Source organism: Denticeps clupeoides, chromosome 4, assembly GCF_900700375.1.
Source record: "Denticeps clupeoides chromosome 4, fDenClu1.1, whole genome shotgun sequence".
In the NCBI taxonomy this organism is placed as follows: domain Eukaryota; kingdom Metazoa; phylum Chordata; class Actinopteri; order Clupeiformes; family Denticipitidae; genus Denticeps; species Denticeps clupeoides.
The window spans coordinates 12,729,114-12,741,845 of NC_041710.1; the positions used below are offsets into that span (position 1 = coordinate 12,729,114).

General features: G+C 41.0%; 2 protein-coding genes and 1 non-coding gene across 10 annotated transcripts in view; 1 reads left to right on the forward strand and 2 right to left on the reverse strand.

Annotated features, from left to right (window-relative positions):
- LOC114787518 (myomegalin) overlaps positions 1–3,786 on the forward strand; it is a 48,846-nt gene extending 45,060 nt beyond the window's left edge. For 5 of the 6 annotated variants that reach the window (XM_028975111.1, XM_028975106.1, XM_028975105.1 and 2 more), the window contains 4 exons: positions 361–499; positions 802–848; positions 1,112–1,166; positions 1,690–3,786. In XM_028975111.1, coding sequence (XP_028830944.1) covers positions 361–499; positions 802–848; positions 1,112–1,166; positions 1,690–1,835 — 387 coding nt within the window. In that variant the 3' untranslated portion in view covers positions 1,836–3,786. The remainder of the gene's footprint in view (positions 1–360; positions 500–801; positions 849–1,111; positions 1,167–1,689) is intronic. The other variant, XM_028975109.1, reaches the window with a different exon arrangement.
- Positions 3,787–5,123: 1,337 nt separating this feature from the next.
- On the reverse strand, positions 5,124–10,269 carry prkab2 (protein kinase, AMP-activated, beta 2 non-catalytic subunit). 3 transcript variants are annotated; one of them, XM_028976762.1, is made up of 9 exons: positions 9,468–10,269; positions 9,226–9,338; positions 8,930–9,141; positions 8,324–8,481; positions 8,043–8,136; positions 7,660–7,774; positions 7,242–7,375; positions 6,984–7,052; positions 5,124–6,540 (listed from the first exon to the last, which is right to left on the reverse strand). In XM_028976762.1, exons 3-9 carry the CDS (start codon positions 9,083–9,085, stop codon positions 6,463–6,465), a joined length of 804 nt encoding a protein of 267 aa, XP_028832595.1. In that variant the 5' UTR covers positions 9,086–9,141; positions 9,226–9,338; positions 9,468–10,269; the 3' UTR covers positions 5,124–6,462. The 3 variants fall into 3 exon arrangements, with proteins under 3 accessions (XP_028832595.1, XP_028832594.1, XP_028832593.1); XM_028976761.1 differs by having other exon boundaries at positions 9,220–9,338; XM_028976760.1 differs by lacking the exon at positions 9,226–9,338 and having other exon boundaries at positions 9,872–10,266.
- Positions 10,270–10,330: 61 nt separating this feature from the next.
- On the reverse strand, positions 10,331–10,404 carry trnan-guu (transfer RNA asparagine (anticodon GUU)). The gene has a single exon. It is a non-coding gene; the product is annotated as a tRNA-Asn (tRNA).
- Positions 10,405–12,732: the final 2,328 nt, after the last annotated feature.

Below are 12,732 nucleotides of genomic sequence, written 5' to 3' on the forward strand. Positions count from 1 at the left end.
ATATCTGTCAGAATATCTAGTAGGTAATACTATCCTGATGCAAGTCCGAGTTATCTGATTTGTTAATAATTAGTTAACATGATTAGAGTATCATGAATCAGGGTGGTAATAGCCTAGTGGGTAAGACACTCGCCTGTGAACCAGAAGACCCGGGTTCAAATCCTGCTTACTACCATTGTGTCCCTGAGCAAGACACTTAACCTTAAGTTGCTCCAGGGAGACTGTCCCTCCCTGTAAGTCGCTCTGGATAAGGGTGTCTGATAAATGTAAATGTAAATCAGTGATGCAGTATGTCAACATAAATGAATGATAAGTATGAGGCTCTCACCAGATCTAACCACCCTATTGGGTCTCATACAGGATCAAACCATGCAGGAGGAGATCCATTCACTAAGGCTGCGGGTCTCTGAGCAGGAGGAAGTATTGCAGGGCACTATCCAGAGGCTGAAGAGCACCAACCGCACCAAGGAGAACATGGAGCTCTTCATTGTGAGCCAGTGTGAGTAATGGCTCCTCTGTCACCAGTTAGACCTGAACACTGCCAGAAGTGTCTAGAACAAATATGGATGATTTGGTCACCTGAAGCAAAAAAACAAAACAATGCAATCTAAAATACAATCCATTTGACTGATTATTTAACAAAGTATTAATTTGTATCAATACTATTACCTTTGTATGTATAAACGCTAATAGGTGTGTAATTCACATTCTGACATGTATGTTTGTAAATTTTGTATATTAAATATAATTACATATTTCTCAGGCAAACATAAAATACTCTTTAAAATGATTTCTCTTCAGTGTCAAGGACCCGTGATGTGCTAAAAAAAGCCAGAACCAATTTAGAGGTGAGCTCTTACTCTTACTGCTTTTACTGACCAATAATGCAGCCATTCAAAAATGCATCGTGAAAAATGAATGGTGCTGAAGATACGCACACAAACACACACTTCCCCTTCTGCAAGGATTCTGTGTCTATCCTTTACTTTACATTCAGCCATTCTGTGTAGATGTACCCTACCTGTGACTTGACCCGGCATTTGTCTTCTGTTTTTCCTCTTTCTTCTTTTTATCACTTTCCTCCCGTCTCTCTCCTGTGAGTGTATTCTAGAAGAATCAGCTCAGGATTTCCTCTCTAAGCTCCTCCTCTTCCTCCCTTTGCCATGGTAATAGTCTGATACACATTCAAGATCCTGTGCCTGTTTCTCTGGCTGTGACGTCATTGCTTTCCCATGACATCTCAAAGTTCTGCTTTTCATTCCTTTTCGTTCCATAATGTTGCTTGTTACTTCCTTGTAAAACTGACCTAAGATTGCTGATAATGACATACTCCCTTCATTTCTTCTCTAGCTTGGTCCAGATTTTGAAGGACACATTTTTATGCTGTGGCATTAAAGGCAGTGTGAGACTGAGAAAGCTGATCTGTAACAGTGTTTCAGTGTCACATTGCAACGTAATGTCCTCACAGCAGACAAATCAAATATGTGTGACTTTAATAAATATGTGGCATGCTAATCCAATGTAACTAATTTGCATATCATACCTTCCATAACCATAATCTGCTGGTTCCAGCTGTTGCCTATATGAAAGAATATCTAACTTTTAGTCAGGTATGTGTTAAGCAGTGTTCACTGGCATTTATAATCGGCTTAACAATATGCATTTTAACACATTTTTTCCTCCCTGTAGGTAAAGCCTCAAAAGGTGCCTGTGAGAAGTGTCCTGATTGGTCTGTCCTAAACCCCAGTGCCTCTGCGGTTACCATGGCGACAGTTAATCAAAGGCCAGCCAAGAAGCGTGGAAGAGAGTGCCTACTTCAAGTTGTTTCCTGTTAAAACCAGCATGCGAGCCCAAAACACCTCAAACATCCAGCCTTAGTCTTGACCAATTTTCTTCTCTTCGCTGACACAAGACACTCTGGTATACTTGCCTTTCATGTTGGGTAAACTGAAAAGTGATTTAAAAGTCCCCGTAAAAGACATCAATGTTGTCTTCAGTGTTGAGATGGTTGGATGGCTCTACCTTACATACATGTTAGTTGTCTGAAAAAATTACATGTACATAAGTATGCATACAACACAACCTTCTGTTGTGGTAAGAGAAAAGATTTCTTACTGTGACTACAATTTTCAATGACAACTTTGCAATTACAAACTACTGCCGTTGAACAGACTTTAGGGTAAAAAAAACTATTTACAGTAGTTTACAATGCACTCATAAATGGCCATTTCTCAAATAAGCCATTTTCTGAAGCCTCTGATTATTTCACAGGATCCGTCCCTTGAAAAGGGGCTGTCAGACAAGCATGTGCAATAATGAAGAGACTTTGTGCCAGCTACTCTTTACACTCGATTGAGTGTGTTTCAAGAAAGACCACTAGTACTAAAATACAGCTTATTATTACTCTCAGACTAAACTCAGTGGTAGTGCTGCATGCAGGAAGCAGACAGAAAGGAAACCAGCGCCTGTGTTATGTGATGGGAATCACCAATCCTTGCCAAAGTTTGAACTACTAATGCTTTTTAAACTCACTTTTGGCTTGTCCATGTATTGGGTGGCTGACACTGTGGTTGCTACAAACAGCAAATCTCCTTTACTTTGGATAGAAATGGAGATATGAGATATGATATGAGGGCTAAAAATGAAACGGTTGTTATCTGTTGGATTTTTTTGCTTGAAAACATGACTATTTGGAATATGCCTCATTCTGTATATGCTGCATGGTTCCATATGGTGGTGCAATGAATCTGCAGTGGGGGGGAACGGAACTGCAATTAAACATTTAAAAAAACATTCCCATTACAGCTACCATTGCAATGGACGTTATTTCTGTGTGTAGTTGTTACAAACTTTGGCAGGCCACTGGTGGGACCATAACGTATTGAGAAACACACGCAAAGGACCTCCTTAGCTGCTTTTAAATTTAGTTCCAGCTGTAAATGTTGCTTCATATGCTGTATATAAAGCTTTGTGTTGTATTTTTTTGTTTTGTTTTATGAACACAATTTGTTTAAATTATGCAGAGCATAGAATATGGGTAGCTGTGCAATAACCTGTTTTATTTGTTTTGTTTATAATGCTTTATTAAGGAGAAGGTAATGGCTTTTTGACTGCAATTTTATTTCAGTGTTCTTTGATGAAAGATGCTGCAGTGGAATGGTCTAGTCTGCATCTTAAAGCCTAAGTGTTTATATAGAGATGCCTTCACCCTGGAGTCATTTCAGGATTGTCAAATTAATTATTAATATTCACTTGCCATAGGACTTGGGAAAATGTTGCTTTGCTTGCCAATGAATATTTAACCTCCACAGTTGCTCACAGTATTATAAAATAAGCCTAATGCTGAGTGTCAATGGATGTGGCCTTGTTTACGCTTCAGTCATTTTGGGACATTTTGAGAAATTGCAAATTTTTAATTTAAAAAAATATTAAAAAGAGAGTTTCTTTAAGATGGATCTCAACTTCTTGAAGAAATACCAAATCCAACTAATATGGTGGCAATCAAAGGTTTTGTGAAGAGTGCACAACAGCGTAAACAATGCCCCACCCTCATTTAGTGGCAGCTGTGTGAATTATGTTGGGTCTGACCATTGTGTGTATATAGTTACTGAAGAACCAGGAATACTGACTGTTAAGGAAAGCTAAAGTAACATGAAGACTGCCGATGCTGGTCATTTTGATGCCTGTGCATCTGAAGCTGACAGTGTTAATGTGAGTTCTGTTGTAATGAAACTGAAGGATTTCTGCATTACTGGAGATCAATAAAATGAAATGCAATAAAACCTCTCCCTGATCTCCCTGATGGCAAAGAAACAGACAACACATACTTGGACTTTTAGCATGGTGACATCACACCTCCACTTTGTGTTTGGCTTTCTGTGAGGGAGATTGCACGCCCTCTCCACGTTGGCACAAGTTACCTGCTGCCACACAAGGGCATGAACACTAGGTGGATTGGTGATTTTAAATTTCACACTGGTGTGTGAATTGTGAGTGCATCCTATGATGAGTTGCCTGGGCATGTCACTGCCCTGCACCCAATGTACAGGTGTGATCATACATAGCCATGCATAGAGTGTCCACACCAGACTATAGATGACCAACACAACAACTCAGAACTGCATGTCATCCGATTATGCCATCTGCATATGGTTCTATTTTTAATCATTTTACTAGGTTGGCAAGTTTGATACAATGACTAGGTAATTCAACATGGCCGTACATTCTCATTTCTTATAGTCTTTGCAATTTCTCTAGCCACCTGATCAAAGACTTACTTTGCTATCCTAATGACAAATTGAGATGAAAACCATCTGCATCTACTAATTTGCACATGAAAAAATGCATTTCAATATTGTGATACTATAGGCACAGTGCAATACATTATTATATAATACATTACAGATGCTGATACCAGTCAGAAGAAGGACAGAAAAAAATTTTGAATCTGTCAACAAAGACAATTCATCCTGAAGACAAGTAATTTTTTTTAATAATAATTTATCAGCAACATTTGGGGGCAGTGGTGGCCTAGCGGCAGTGGTGGCCCACCAAGCAAAGCACCGTCCCCACACACTGCTCCCCGGGCGCCTGTCATGGCTGCCCACTGCTCACAAAGGTGATGGGTTAAGAGCAGAGGACACATTTTGTTTTGTCACCATGTGCTGTGTATCACAATGACATTCACTTACACTTTAATGATTGACATTTTTGGGAAGTGAGGAACATTAACAATGATGCCTTTATATGCCAGCTTGGCACAGGGGAAATGAGTGGTTGATGTAGGGGGTGAGCGTTTGCTTTTTTTTTTTTTTTTTTTTTTTGACTTACGATAGCTGTTTTTGTTTTTTCATTTTTTGAACACCTTCCCATGCTGTGAATAAACCTGCACCTTTTCATTACAACAACCTTGGCAGTGGTGGCCTAGCGGATAAGGAAGCGTAATCAATCCGCCGGTTCAAATCCCAATCCGGGATTTCACTGTGTGCTGTGCATCACAAGTGACAATCACTGATGGCTTAATTGGTGGAGGTGCAAGTGAAGACTGGATTTTACTCATTGACACATAAGTTAATGTTTTTATAGTTTCAGCAATGAAAAGAAATACCATATTGATAATGATGTATACTACCTTAGAAGCAAATCTTTTATTTGCAAACAAGTAAAATTGTATGGCTTGGCAGATGCATCACAAAAAAAGACAAACTTGTTTTACATTTCAAGTTTTTGTCCCCCCCTCCTTTCAGTAAAAACATTACAAATATTGCTTTTTCACATTTAACTTCTAGTTTTGGGGCTAGAAAAAAAAGCGACACTGAAAACACACAACTGTTTAGGTGACCATTACACTGCAAGATGCCACTCATCACTGAAAAGCTGAATAGCACACACACAGAAACAATCTTAGAAACATTATTTGAGTGGTCTTCATTTGAACCAGTAGGGGGACCCCTTGAGCCCTTTAATACCATATCATGTTAGCCCTTCAAAGACTTGAATGACCTATAATCAACTTGAAGTTTTAAAAGAAACGTCAACGTCATTTCAGTGCATCGCTGTTGTATGGCATAACAACACAAACCTTGTTAAACACTTGGTGTCAGTACATTTTAACTGGAAGATATTTCACAATTCAAGTTCACCAAGGTCGGCGGTGAAAACATCTCAAAACTGCACGCCAGTATAAATGTTCATACACATTTCTCACTTGCACATACTATGCATGCAAACATGTATTAGAAATACAGACAAGTCAATACATTCCTATTTTTTATAAATATATAAGGAGAAGAAAAAAATCACTGCATGCTATGCTTTGGTGCAGAAACTGCAGATCAGAAACTTACTCAGTCATAAGTTAAAGTACAAGATTTGTCTTATGCATAGATAAAAGCTCCTCCTCTCTCAGAACCTAAAGCATTGCATGGGTAGACAATTAGGGTGGATGCCTTTTTTTCCTTCCCAAAATTGCGACGTCATATTGGAAAGAAAAGGTCAATTCCAAATACTTAAGTCTTCCCTGTTTGGTTAAAAATGCACAAATGAAATCCGAAATCATATGATTATCATATACTGGTAACGTCTGGGGCGGTTACATTCCACAGGTTCACATGAAATAATTCTCTGTAAAACCCAGACATCCATTTATAGAATAATGAGGATTTGGTAAAAACCTGTCTTTCAATTCACCTGTCTCAAGCCCTTTTACTTACAGCCTCTGTAAAATAAAGTAAAAATCATACTCCCGAAAAAAAAAAAAAAAAAAAAAAAAAAGATGCTGCACTCAGAGCATCAGCGCTATCAGCACATGCAAACTGGTTTCAGAAGCAAAATCACATTATTCTGTAGGTTTCTGGATCTTCTGTAAACGGCATTTCAGTGCAATCACATCTGCACAGTGGTAAATACATAATACAGTACAAACATGCTGCAGTCTACAAACCCACTCACTCACACACACTGCTAGATCGGCTTGTATAACAGAGATGTGACGTATTTCTTTTTGTATCTGTGTGTGGCGCTCAGGACCATGACTCCATCCTGTGGAACAGAAAAGAGGGTATAAGCAACATAAAGTACTTTATTTTAACTGAGGATCTGTAGCTTCCTCCTCACCTAGCCACAGCTATTAATTCACCTCCAGAAACCCAAAAAGATATACTGTAGGTATTAGCTGCGAACCCCACGTCATGCTTTTAAATACACACCTACATCTCTGTTACACAGAAACAAGGCATTGCTGACCAGACTGACATATGTCCCCAAAACCAAATAAAATCATGTTGCTGGTATATCCTACACTGTGTTTCTCTGGCCATTGTGATAGATAGATAAAAAAAAAAGAAAACCTGTCTGGCTTTGTCTGAATTCATCCACACACTGGATAGCAAAACAATACAGATTTGACGATACTTGACGATGCAGTCAACAGAATATACTAGCATATGCTGTTTTTTTGTTCCAGTTTTGTTCCAGAATTTTACCTTTATCGAAAGAGCATATAGGTGATTAAGCATTACATGATTGGGCTCAGGCAACAAGGCAGGGTCACACTGAAAAGAGAAATAAACAAAATTATTCAGTAGAACGTTTCAACTAACCTTCTGCAATCTTTTTGTATGATATTTTATATATTTGTTAATTTTGTATGAAAGATATAAATATAGAAAAGATACAAAAGGGGGTTAGGAAAACCTGAGATTGAATGAAAATAAGGGGGAAAAGCAGGCCGTCACACTCACTGATACGTTAGTGTCCTTGTTCAAAATAACTTGCAGCAGATGAGGAGGGAGGATGGGTGGAGCTTTGAAGCGCTCTTCAGGTCTGAACATATACACTTCCTGCCCATATGGCCCTGGAGGAGAACTGGAGAGATCTGAACAGGGCAAAATAAACTGATAAGCAAAGAGCACAGTTCTGAATTGGGCTAAAAATTTAAACTGCTGTAATGGCAACTACTTTAAAATATTTAACTACATTTAAAACTAGTTTACTCAAATGATCTTTTCTGCCCTTGCAAACAAGCAGACATTTCAAATTGATTACTGTAAATCTGACTGAACCTCACACTGGTCTAAAAAAAGAAACTGACAAAAGGAGAGAGTTCATGACACCAGGCTGTGTGTGATCTAAAAGCAACAGAGGGGCAGCCGCTCCCACCTGACGTATCGGAACATTCCAGAGAATCCACCTGCAGTGCATCAAACACTTCGAAGTCAGATTTCTTCACCTGGATGAGGTTATTGATTGTGCCCAACTGGCTGGTGACCACAGGCTGAGGATGAGGAGATCAAAATTAGACTGCGGTAAAATGAAATAAACATGCATGAAATGATGGTCATTCACGATAATCTTGCAGTATCTCAGAAAGTTCTGAGTCTAGCCTAATTAAGCAATCAGTATTATCTTAATGATGATTAATGCAATTAAAAAATGATTATATATGCACTGAATTTTAGAATTTTAGAAAATCCACATAAAGAAAAGAAACGTGCCCTTTACCATATGTTTCAGTTAAAGGAGAAAAAAAATTCTGTCCTCACCTCAGATGAATCGTGAATCCACTGACCATCAACAAAGAACTTGTACTGATGCTCTCCTTCAGGCAAGTCCAAGATCGCAACAAAGTCATTGTGGCTTCAAGAATGGAGAAACAATGAACATTATTATGAACAATGTTATTATTTCAAAACCTATTTATAATAATTGCACAGACCAAACATTATCTTAATACTAGACAGATAATTACCAAATATGATGCATGAAGCTACCAAGCACAGGACTTATATCCAAATTATGACCAAAATAACCAATAAAAAGTTACCTTTTAGTTAAGGGGATCTTGTTGGTCCAGTTGTTGAAGGACCCAGCTATGTAGACATCTTTTCCTCCCCCACCCCAACGGATGACTGTTGGCCTGGCCTGGGGGCTGGTCTTCACCATGTCATCTAAGTCTGGAGGGAAGTCCTTATCTCCAGTAGCCTAATAGAGTGGCCACAGTCACTTCACTGACCTAATAAAAACTGTCACACTACACCCGTTCTAACCAATTCCACAAATACCATTCTGCGAAGACCACGCCTTGATGGGACTGTTACAGTCTACAAGTGGAAATTGTCTTTAGGCCAACACTTTGTAATTAATGAAGGGGATATTTCAATGTTATTATACATCATACCACTAACTCGGGAGCAACATACATCTGGCTCAACCGCCATCTACCTCTCACTGCTCCGCCTCCACTCATCAGCTGAGAGATGCTTGCTGCCTCCTTCCTATAACATGCCACCTGCTATATGATCCTGCAACTCACTTTCTTAAAGATGTGGATTAGCACCTTTGCTTATCTCTCAATCAATTTTGTTAATACATTAACTCAATGTTTTTGTGTATTCTCAGCATATTCCAAATAAACAAGTTTTTAACACACCTTCGATCCAGCACCAGGAGTGTTGAAGATATTGGGGTCATCAGTACTGTCCACCATCTTGCTGGGTTCATGATCTTTGTGGCTGCTGCCACTGTCAGAACGGTGGGTTTTGGCTCCATGGCGGTCACCAGACACACGGTCACTGGTGTTCCCCATGATCCCCAAAGTTCAGGAAAGCGAGGATATTTTAGGAGAACTGCCAACCAGTAGCTCTGTGGAATGTATATGATACAAAAGTCTTAAATAGACAATTTTATAAAAAAAATTGCATGTTGAAAGTTCGTAAGTACATTCACAGGTCACATGATCGTTGTGAAATATCCTGTTCTAAAGTCGTGCAACGGTGGCAAGAGATGCGCAAGATCTGCTCCTGATTCTTTGGTTTTGAGCGCCTTGATCCCTGCTTCACCTAAACAAAAAAAAAAACCTGTATCTCAGTTTACACACTTTTCCAGCTGCTGAATTGAAGTCCATCTTGGCAACAGCCCCGTGATCTGTAAAACTTTGGTTTTGAATTCAAACCATCAGAACATCCTACCTATTTCATGTCAGCGAAGAAATGCTGCTTCATGAGTCCTCATCCAGGAACGGAGAGGCAGCGGTCAGTACCTATTGCTAGCCGAAGTGCTAATCCAGCAGCAGCGCGTCAACAAAAACGCCCACTTCCCCGACCATGTCACTTTTCACACGGTAGCATTATCTTCTCAAAGCTACAGCTTAAGGGCCGGAGCGAGACCGGTCACTTTCGTCTCGGAAACTACGGGCGTGTGAGAAAATACACTCTGAAACGGCGACCTACATGCTAACGTTAGCTGCAGGGACGCCCGAGAATATTTATAGACACCCCAAGAAATCCAAATTTAGAGATTTAGCTGCGTCGTCTGCCGATCGCGGTGCACACGCGTAACCAGGACACCGCTAGATTTCCAAATTGGTACCTACATCTCCCCAGCAGGACACGGGACTGAGATTATTCCCTCCGTAGACGCCTCCTTCCTAACTTTGACAACATTCTTGAGAGCAGCCTGCGCCCAGATCCTCGGCTACGGTGGCCCCGACAGACCAAAACACACATTTCTGAACGACAGGAAGATACTTTGGCTGTAACGTCGCAGATTTACTGCAATTCGAACATGCTGAACGCATATACGTGCATATGCTGATCTTGTAAAAGTGTATAGCTGTAAACGTGACTGTTTAGGCGTGGCTCCCAGTCTAAAGTCGGAATTCTCCCCACGGTTCGGCTGGGCAGGAGCGACGTCGAGTCCTTGGGGTTGAATGTGTGTTGGGCGTGTTCTCGCAAACAACACAACAGTTATAAATAATGTAAATGAAACCCTACTGAGCGAAGCGATGTCGATTTAATTATATTTCCGTAAAAAAAAAAAAAAAAAGATACCGCGTCCCTGGGTGGGCTCGAACCACCAACCTTTCGGTTAACAGCCGAACGCGCTAACCGATTGCGCCACAGAGACCGTGCTCGGCTCCCGTCTTCCCGTTAAAAAATACTAATTGTACCACAGGTCACTCCTTTCCTGGATTTTGAAGAGGACAAACAACATTCAGAAACCAGAACAGTAAAAAACAACGACTGCGCGTCTGAAGACTCCGGGAAATTGTCTGTAGCGAAACTAGAGATTCTTATTCTTAGGGTGCGGCATAAAGGTTCCAGCAGGGGTCAGGTTTGTGTAAAAGTAGTTTAGTGTGAAACTATCTTGTATACAGTCGTCGCCAAAAGAATGAGAATGACACAAATAGTGTTTTTCACAAAGTTTGCTGCTTTCGTTTTTATTTGTATTTACTCCAGAATGTCAGATGAATTGCGGTTGGCTGGAAAGACCTTCTGAATCTCCGTCTCACATCGTGGGTGCTGCAGCCTGCCACTGAAGGAGCTGCTCAGTCCTGTCAGGGTCTCCTGCCTGGGGTGGGAGATGTTGTCCAGCAGGGACGATGGCTTAGCCACCATTCTCCTGTCACTCACCAGCTCCAGTGGGCATCCCAGAACAGAGCTGGCCCTCCGATCAACATGTTCAGTCTCTTCCTGTCCCCAGCAGAGATGCTACCTCCCCAGCAGACCACAACATAAAAGATGTCATAAAAGGTCTTCTAACGTGGGTCCTTCACCCCAAAAGACCTGAGCCTCCACAGCAAGTACAGCCTGCTCTGCCCTTTTCTGTAGAGTGCATTAGAGTTGTTAGTCCAGTTCAGTCCAGTTTATTGTTCAGATGAATGCCGAGGTACCTGTAGCTCTCCACAGCCTCAATGCACTGGATGTTCACTGGTTGTAGTGGAGGAAGTTTGTGCCTGCGGAAGTCTACCAAGACAATTACCTGCATGATGCAGTCCACACAAGAACACTTTCCTCTAAAAGGGGTTGTCAGTATCTAAACTTGCATCCAAACAGGAGTGTTTTGTAAAATTGTCAACTCAGAACTGCCAAAACACTGCACACAAAGTTTAGCATCTAGATCTCCTCCGAGGTGTGTTAAACATCTGGAAGACATTGTTGTTCTGTGATACAAATCTGGGCTCCATTGGCACTTTTGAGACTCAATGCACTGTAACAGGCCACAGATGCATGCTCTCTTTAAAAATAGTGAAGACTAGTCAGCATCCTCTTCTGTCAGGTTTCACCTCTACCTCTTCTGTCAGGCTCCATGTGGCATGAACCCCTAACAAAATCAGCTGAGCAGCAAATACAGTGATGTATTCAAATTACTGGTGGAATGCAGACCTGGAGAGATCCACTTTGACATGGTTCCAACACCCCTCCGGCAGTCAAGGCTCAGCTGGAGCCTCTGTGAGGCTGATGACCACATAGAGCTGTACACAGACCCCACAGATTAGATGACAGGGTAACAATATAGAAGCCAGGACAGCTGAGGATATCCATTAGTCCTAAATTTCTGAACAAGGGCCTGAAACACTCTCGTTTACATTACACCCACTCTGGTGGACGTCCTGTACAAATTGCCAAATGCTACAGCCTTCACCTTAGTGGATGCCTGAGATGCCTTTCTAAAGTGCAAACCAGAATATAAGAGCAGTGTCAACTATGTTATTGACCCCCTGGGGGAGAAAACAGTGACTTAAGCTACATTTCAGTGTATCTGTGGCACCCGAGGTGTATTGGATAAAGTCCTCCTGGGACTGAGCAGCATTGAATCTATTGCAGGTGACATCTCTATCGTGGACTGTGGAAATACAGACAACGAGGCTGAGAGTGACCATGATACCAAACTCTTGGCACTGATGGAGTGTTGCCATGAGGTCAAGCTACGGCTTTGCCTGTAGAAGCTAGGTCCAAGGTCAGTTAGCCAGTCGCATTTGCTTCCAGAGCTCTTATATCAACAGAAAAGTCTTATGTGCAGACAAAAAGAGTGTCTAAGCATTGTTGTTGCATGCCACTGCTATATGAACACCCTGGCAGAAAAGTTTTATGTGCAGATTGAAAAAGAGTTTCACAGCATTGTGTTTGCATGGCCTGATCACAGCAGAGACCAGTCATAAACATCAGATCTCCATATTCAACAAAGCTCTTCTCAGTGCCCTCTTCTCAAGAGGCTTCAGAGCAGGCTCATGACTAACAAAACTTCAGCCTGAGGGCCTGAAATGTTTATCAGGAGCTGTAGCCTGATGAGCAGTGTAATGCTATATATATATATAAGCAGTGTAATGGCCTACTGGAAATATGCTATATGCTCTATGCATTGTGATTGTGACACTGTGGTTGTCATTGTGACACTGCATTTAACCCATCATCATTGTACGTATAGATGTACGTATACACTCGAGTCACATAC

Bases quoted from the DNA above. Each gene is read 5' to 3' on its own strand.
- prkab2 (XM_028976762.1), bottom strand. From the start codon at position 9,085: ATGGGGAACACCAGTGACCGTGTGTCTGGTGACCGCCATGGAGCCAAA. The intron at 8,137-8,323 runs GTAACTTTTTAT...CCATTCTTGAAG, and splicing joins AAGATCCCCTTAACTAAAAG to CCACAATGACTTTGTTGCGA. The intron at 7,376-7,659 runs GTGGGAGCGGCT...TGCCCTGTTCAG, and splicing joins GGAATGTTCCGATACGTCAG to ATCTCTCCAGTTCTCCTCCA.